The sequence below is a fragment of the Mastomys coucha genome, unplaced genomic scaffold (genome assembly GCF_008632895.1).
Source record: "Mastomys coucha isolate ucsf_1 unplaced genomic scaffold, UCSF_Mcou_1 pScaffold23, whole genome shotgun sequence".
NCBI lineage: Eukaryota > Metazoa > Chordata > Mammalia > Rodentia > Muridae > Mastomys > Mastomys coucha.
The window spans coordinates 117742952-117751705 of record NW_022196906.1 but is presented as its reverse complement, the minus strand read 5'-3'; the positions used below and the strand labels follow the sequence as shown (position 1 = coordinate 117751705).

At 37.3% G+C, this 8754-nt stretch overlaps 1 protein-coding gene across 1 annotated transcript in view; it reads right to left on the bottom strand.

The window, feature by feature from the left end:
• The window catches only part of Sacm1l (SAC1 like phosphatidylinositide phosphatase), a 67184-nt gene that overhangs the window by 8607 nt on the left and 49823 nt on the right, over nucleotides 1–8754 (bottom strand). Inside the window, exons 12-14 of the mRNA XM_031345761.1 lie at nucleotides 5975–6054; nucleotides 3830–3928; nucleotides 1764–1902 (exon numbers count right to left, since the gene is read on the bottom strand). Coding sequence (XP_031201621.1) covers nucleotides 1764–1902; nucleotides 3830–3928; nucleotides 5975–6054 — 318 coding nt within the window. The remainder of the gene's footprint in view (nucleotides 1–1763; nucleotides 1903–3829; nucleotides 3929–5974; nucleotides 6055–8754) is intronic.

Genomic DNA, 8754 nt, shown 5'->3' with positions numbered 1-8754 from the left:
ATCTCCCTGGTTCAACTCCAAATGCTATGACTATAGCTGTGTACCACAGAACTCAGTTTATGTGGGATCAAATCTAGAGCTTCACTCATACTAAACAAGCACTCTACCAACTGAACTATACCTCCAAAACAATTTTGATATACTAATAAATTAGGGGAAAAAGTTGATATGGTAGCACAGGTCTGTAATCCCAGAATTCAGGAAGCTGAGGCAAGGAAATCAGGAGTTAGAAGACTATATGTGCTACAGAGTGACCCTGCCTCAGAAACAAAAAGTAAAACAAAAGAATAGGCATGTATTACACAAAAATACCTAATACAGCTAGAGTATAATGGAATGGATTCACTTATTCATTGCTGAAATCAACATAAACTGATATGAGGCCTCTTAGAAAGTAATATATTTATTCTCTTTAATTCTATAATTCCACTCCTAGGAATTAACCCAACTAAAGTTAGTTTAATTATCAACCTGACACAATCTATAGTCACGATTAAGATAACCTATGAGCTAATCTGTAGGGAGATTGTCTTGATTACACTACTGATGTGGGCACCCAGCTTGAAGGTGAAGAACACTACTCCTTTGGGTGCTGAACTGTGAAAATAAGGGAAAGTGAGCTGAGCATTAGCAAGAATGCAAACATCCATCTATCCATCCATCCACCCATTCATATTCTTTCTCTCTCTCTCAATCTTTCTCTCTCTCTCTTTCTCCCTCCCTCCCTCTCCCTCTCCCTCTGCCTGGCCCTCTACCTCTCCCTCTTCCTCCCTCCCTCCCTCCCTCCTTCCCTCTGCCCTTGACTATGGCTGCAAGTAGCTGCATTGGGTTCCTGATGCATTGACACCCCCAAGTTATATAACAATTTCCTCCAAGATAAAACACTCCATCTTGCAGGGAAGTTTCTTATGACTAAGGAAGTAGTGTCAGCATGTCACTGAAACTGACCAGAAACACTAGGTGTAAAATGATGTCCCTCCCCAATTTATATAAATGGTAGTAAGGACTGCTGAGACACCCTCAAACCCACAAGATGGCTGGAAGAGACTCTTCAGCCTTTCAAGCTGCCTGCAAGTCAGGTAGTATCTCCCAGGTTTGCAGTATCATGAGCTGTCACCTGGTAAGTTGGGCTTTCAGTATTACAGCTGTGCTTGAGTTATTTCTGCTTCCATAAGTAACCCATCACTCACACTCCTGTAAGCCTCAATAAACTCAGACTCGCTAGATTGGACTTCAATAGTTATCCTTACTTTGTTCTGTTGTGGATTCCCTATCTGGAATTCATTTTGTTCATGTCTCCCCAGGGATACATTCATAAGATACTTCACAGGAATGGACTACAACCTGGAATTGTGAATTAGAATAAACTTTTGCTCCCTAAATTGATTTTGTCAGCCTACTTAATGAAAGTGACTGGAAAGGCAACTAAAACCCAAAGGAAAGTATTCAAGTTAATAATATTAAAAATAGATACATTCTCTATAGTATTACTTAAAGCCCCCAAATATAGTAACATAAATGGTTTAATAAATTATAGTTCAATATATACTATTAAAACTACTAAAGGAAAATGGTACAGTGAAAACTACAAATGTGCTCTGATGATAGTTATGGATAACTTGTACACCAATAATGGCAAGGTACAAAAATAAAAAAGTCAGGTTAGGGTTCAGGCAACATGAGTACTTTTTGTTGCTGGTTTTCAAAAGTAAAGGTTCTTTATTTTTTTTCCTACAATTTTTTTTCAATAAAGTAATATTCACCTGCAGCTGTGCCTGAAGGGAACGCCGAGCTAATAAACTCTGTATCACATTCGTTCTGTCTAGACAGTCCATGCAGTTGCTGCGGAAAACTCCTTCCTGGTTTGTCACCACCTTGCCAGCAGAGTCTACTAAAAAATAACTGAAACACATTTGTGTGAGCACTCGATACCAAAGTACACTGCTCCTAGTACACAGGTCTCACAAGGTGACCTTAGTAAAACCCATAAGTTACAAGGTAAGATGGAGTGGACAGTTAAGTTTTTTTTTTCTAGACAAAATAGGAATCTGAATAGTTGAGGCAATAGCTCCTTTTCTAAAACAGCTTTTACAGAAGCCATCACACATAGAGAAGCACAAAGAGAACAGTAAAGGAAAAAACAACCATATTTCCTATGGTTCCTTTAACATGATTATTTCACCATGTCCCAACATAAAAATCTCTATCAGAATCTGAATTACAAATAAAAATTCTTGGCCTTGACAATCAATAGAATCAGAACATTCTGAAGCAAAGGTTGGAAAAAGCATTTAAAATTTTTTTCTCTTTTAAAATGGATGACTATGCAAACAGAGAAAATAGGAAAAGTACATTTTTTTAAAATCCAATTATCCTCTCCCCAATCACTCAAATATGTATACAGTAGCCAAACATGGTGACAAGCTCCTGTGATGTTTTTATTTTTTTAACAAGATCCTCAGATAACAGTATGAACTAAAAAAATTTGACAACATTCAATCTGTTACCAACCTTAGCACCATAACCAACTTCCTAGATGTATAACTTTAGATAGTAGATCTAGCATCTATATATATGTATCTATATCTATATATATATTTTTTTTCAAAACAGAGGTACTAGTAATACTGTTAAGCTGCTCTAAGGTCTGAATGAGAGAAAACATAACATACAACCCAAATATCTAGTAAAGTCTGTATGCCTTAGTTTGAAAACTAGAAAGTAAAATTATTCCCCCAAATCCAACAGTTTCATCAAAGCTAGATTGAAATTGTCATCTTAGGAAGAAGGGCTTTGAGGAAGATATTTAGACAGATAGCCACTTTACATAATGTCTTTTCAGGGTAAGTGAAGCTGGCTCCAGCTAGGGAACATACATGTGCATGTATGAGCACACACAATGTCACTACTACACATACAGGAAGTTTATAAACATTACTACACATACAGAAAAAGTCTACTGGGCAAGTATCAGTACTTCACAAATGGAGAGACAACTATTTAAGAATGTCCACCCCTTCAGTCTCTGCCCCACCTAGGGATCCATCCCGATACACAGTCACCAAACCCAGACACTACTGTGGATACCAACAAGTGCTTGCTGACAGAAGCCTGTTATAGCTGTCTCCTGAGAGGCTCTGCCAGTGCCTGACAAATACAGAGGTGGATGACAGATTGGTGTATAGATTGTTTTGGTTTTAAAATAAGACCAATATATGTACAGGAAATAATAAACATGTGAACCAATGCACTAAAATATGTAGCAAACATTCAAAAAGCACCACAATGATGTTCAAATCTTTTGCTCCACTAATTCAACATTGAAGAGTTTTTTTCTAGGTAAAATTTTAACACAAGTAAAAAGATAAACACATACTCATCCAAATAGAAGCACTTGCAGCACTCTTTCAGAGATAAGCAAAGACCCAGACACTACGTGATAGGAAGGAAGCATCTATTTAAAGCTATGTTGTGACCTAACAGGCTGCAGAGAGGATACTGAAAATTGTCATTACAAAGGCTCCTAACAGAATGCTGTGATAAAATGACAGACCACTAAAAACAAAATAGTAATAAACCAACTGCGATTATGTAAAAATTTGGAAAATACTATTAATAGTTCTGACATCAATCCATTTGTAAGAATTTAGAGTTATTCTTCAATCAATAACACTCTTCCATTATAAAAATTAAAATAATAAAACAGCATACATAAGCACTGACAACCCAGTGAAACAGCTTCACAAATCTGCTAAATTATATATAATTAATAAGACTGACCAATACATCTCTCTCCCCCTTACCGTTCTAAAGAAGTAATATGGCTTACCTTAATTCATCCTGCATTTCTGCTACTTGATCCAATAAAATACTCAGTCGATCCCATCTCATATTTTTACACTCCTTATGGAAGTCAAAGGCAATATATCTACCAAAAAAACCAAACCAAAACCAAAACCAAAACAAAACAAAACAAAACATACTCAGAAACTGAAACCATTCAATTTTCTTCTATTAATAATACCCCTATAAGGTGATTTTCCTATATTAGAGCATGCATAATGTTTAGGAATATAGAGCCTCCTTCATTTTGGGATACCACCACCACCATTACTGTCTCTCACACACACACATACACACACACACCACTCCCATGCTCATATATGGTAGAGGTCATATTAATTAAATTATAAGATAAGATTTATTTTTATGTTATTCTAGAGGCCTACAGATAATAGTAGAGAAATACAGCAAATGTGAGTGAAGCAGATAAGCTGTAAAGTACTGAGGTATACACTTCAAGAGGAGGTACAATCCAACTGAATAACATATATTTTCTATCCCTGTATGCAAACAATGTGGTTTCTTCTTACCATTTTCCAGATCAGTATGTTCAAAGTATTGGATTAGGCTGGGTATCTGTTGTGTACTAGGGGTTGTAAGAAGTGCAGGGAAGCAAGACAGTCCCTGTAGTGTTAGCTACTGCCCAACCCAACCACCCCCCCCCAAAAAAAATCACTTTCCTTTACCAACATCTATACATGCATATGTATGTGCAGAGAAAATTTTGTGAATCTTTATAATTAACTTTGAATATTTAAGAAGTACAACTCTAAAGCCAGGTTATATCTAAAGGTGACAGTGTCCTACCATTCGCTTAAGAAGGGGGAAAATCATTAGCCAAGCCCTGACAGTCAATGGAGAAGACTGGCTCCATGAAACCTGGCATATACCCCAACTTCCTGCTGAGGGATCACAGCGAGCAGGAGGCCAGGAAGGACTGTGCTCCCATCTGAAGAGTGAAAATGCAGACAAAGCATCCATTGCTGTGTAACACCCTTGCTCTACCCACAGAGTATAGGGTTCTAGCACATAACAGACTCTACCACCTCAATGGTTCTTAAGAGAGAACTATAACCCCAGAAATTCAATAAATGTAGCACTATAAGTTATTTTAGTGCTGTAATCAGAATTATCAGCTGTAGCCTTGGCTTCAACAGACCATCACACAGAGTATCTCAAACCACTGCCTTGTGACTTACTGGACTGATACTGCTTCAGATAAGAGTACTAGGGCTGGCGAGATGGCTCAGCGGGTAAGAGCACTGATTGCTCTTCCAAAGGTCTTGAGTTCAAATCCCAGCAACCACATGGTGGCTCACAACTACCCATAATGAGATCTGATGCCTTCTTCTGGCACATCTAAAGACAGCTACAGTGTACTTATGTATAATAATAAATAAATTAAAAAAAAGAAACTTAAAAAAGAAAAGAGTACTACAAGCTAAACTGACCCAACTCATGCAGTGGTAAAGGCCAGATCAAGTTAAAAGCTGAGATTCATGAGGCTGAAGAGATGGTGCAACAGTTAACAGCACTGGCTGCTTTTCTAGAAGACCCAGGTTTGATTACCAATACCCACATGGCAGCTCACAACCATTTGTAACTCCCCTTCTAGGGGATTCAGTACACATGTCCTGGCTTCAGTGGGCACTGCATGAATGTAATGCAGATATACATACAGGCAAAACACTCATACACATAAAAGTTTAAATATCTTCAGAAAAAAAAAAAACTTACATTCATGACCTAATAAGCCATTGCTTTGCAAAACCTTGGTGAGATTTTAACCAGGGACAAAACATAAAATTGCTCTGTAAAATAAATTATATCAGAGAAATTTTCAAACCAACCAAAAGTAAAATTATGTTTTTACCTGGTTACTAGAAATATGCAAAAGCAGAGGACTAGAGCAACGGCTCAGCAGTCACAGCACTTGCTTATCTTCCAGATGACTCATGTTCAATAGCCAGTATCCATGGACACTCCACATGCACGCACACGCACACATGCACACGCACACGCGCGCACACGTTTTTCAGATGCAAGTTGGAGTATAATGGCATACTCTTTATATTCATATAAGTACACATGTGCCTTGAAAGGATCCACACAACAGAAATCCATGAGATACCTGATCATCCCACTTCCCAAGGATGACACCATGTTTGCAAATGTTTGCTCAAGTGGTTTCTCTGATCCCTTGTGGTTAACCTGTAAGAAATTTAAAACAGCATGACTTTCTAATTAGATAGTAAAATAACAAGGACACTCTAAGCTTTCATTTTGGCACAGAAACACCAGAAAGAGGAGGAACTGATCTGAACCAACTTTGTAGGACCTATTGAAATGCAATCAGTTTACAGCAACCAGTAAATAGCCTATCAAGAAAAGGCCACCTTCCAACCACAGAATTCTGTCCTTTCTTCTCACCACACAGGGTGATGAGTTTTGTGGAAAACACTAGCAATCTTGTTTCTAGCTCCCTTTGTCAAACCAGTAGAAGCAGACCAGAGCCGATGTACACAAAACTATATGTACATACATGAAGGAGTAAATTATCTGTGCTATGTAACTAAATGAAGGTCAAAAAACATTGGACTGACTGTAAAAGCTACAACTGCACTACTAGCCAGTGGATACCTGGGGCAAGAGATTCATTCTGGACACAGACATAAAACAGACCTAAAGTCCAGCAAACAAAGTGATGTTCTTTAGAAAATAGGGCCATTCAAAAGCAGCAGTATTTATGAAAGACTTCAGAAAACTACTTCCATACTCAGGCAAGAAACATGTCCTGAGAAATCCTAAATACTGCAGATGTCACTGCCCACTGCTCTTTAGCTTTGAAACATATCTGGCTGGCAGGCAAATAGATGGCTGTCTCAGAACAGAGTCAGTTTGCAAAGAATGTTGTTATTTTGTTCTTTTGTCTTTTCTCAGTTCCTAAAATTCCATGAAATCTGGAAAAACATTAGCTTAAATACTAAAAGAGAGTCTTCAGTGAGCATATATGATGAGGAAAATCTTTGCAAAAGTGTCTGGAAAAGGTCTCTCAACGGATCACTATGATCTTAAAAAAAAAAAAAAAAAAAAAAAAAAAAAAAAAAAAGCAAAACAACAAAACCAACTGCAACCATGTCTGGAAAGAAACTTGACCCCAGTATAATAATAATCCAAAATATAATTTTTAAGGAAATAGTCATATAAAGAAACAGGGAAAAAATGGCTTATCCAATACACAAAAATTTAAGAGATAAAACAAACAGTGATAAAAGGGAATTCCATTACTGCAAATGTATATAATAAAAACAAAGAAACAAAAAGCTAGCTGGGTGTGGTACAACATGCTTTTAATTCTAGCACTCAGGACACGGAGGCAGGCAAATCTCTCTGAGTACAAGGAGGATGTGGGTTCAATTCCCAGCACCCACATAGTGGCTCCCAACCATCTATACAGTTCCTGGGGACATGATGATAGCTTCTAGCTTCTGTGGGCCCCAGGCACACACAGGTAACATACTTATACAAATTAAAATAAAAATAAATATTTGAAAATAAAGGAAGGAAGAAAAAGATAGCTTCAAATCAGTAACCTAATTTTACGCTTAAAGGGACTAGAAAAACAAAGTAAATCCAAAGGTAGCAGAAGAAAAGGAATGATACAGATTAGAGCAGAAATAAATAAAACACACAGAAAACTAACAGAGGAGACAACCGAACAAATACTGGCTCCTGGAAAAATCAATAATATAGACAAGAAGCTCAGCTACAATGAACAAGGAAAAAAAGAGGCAAGATTCAAATTACTAAAACCAATAATGATAATGAGGGTACTGCTAAGAACTTTTAGAAAATTAAAAAGAATTATAAGAGGATATTATAACATTCATGCCAAAAAATGTACAATCTAGATTTAAACAAATTTTTAAAGACAAAACAAACAAACAAAAAAAACCAATTTACTAAAACTGAACCTTGAAGAAACAGAGAACTGGAATAGAAAGTTGGATTTGAGGGCTGTCTGTGACTCAGACTCTGTTACCTGCCTCTGGATCCCTTTTCCTTTGCACCCTTCTTCAGCCTTAGTGGAAGAAGATGCCCTTAGTCCTGATGTGACTTAATGTGCTAGGGCAGGTTGGTACAGGGTGTTTGTGTGGGGGTCAGGGAATGCTCCCCTTCTCTAAGGAGAGCAAGGTATGGTGGAAGGGGGTGGGAGGGTGAGACTGGGAGGAGAGGAGGAGCTGCAATCAGAATATAAAGCAAATTAATTAATTACTGAAAAAAATTGATTTGGCGGCTCACATTTAATTCTAGCACTTGGGAAGTTGGGTCAGAAGGAACACTAAGAGATCAAGAGTAGCTTGGGCTAACAGCGAAAACTTGCCCCAACCTCACTAACCTCCCCAGTCCACAAAAAGAAAATCTAAACAGACCAGTAAGTAGGAAGGAGACTGAATCAGGCTTAAAGAAAAGCCCCAGATCAGATGGCTTAACCAATCAATTTAACCAGTCAAGTTTAAGGATTTAATAAGAATTAGTACCACTATTCTTTAAACTTCATTATGCTCTTAAACTCATTCATAATAACCAAAAGATAGAAATAAAGCAAATGTCTGTTAATTCATGAATAGATTTTAAAAAAGGTCTTACTGTCAATAGGACAAAATGGCAACCAACAAATTGGGAAAAGATCTTTACCAATTCTATATCTGATAGAGGGCTAATATCCAATGTATACAAAGAACTCAAGAAGTTAGACTCCAGAGAACCAAATAACCCTATTTAAAAATGGGGTACAGAGCTAAACAAAGAATTCTCAACTAATGAATACCAAAGGGCTGCGAAGCATCTAAAGAAATGTTCAACATCCTTAGTCATCAGGGAAATGCAAATCAAAACAACTCTGAAATT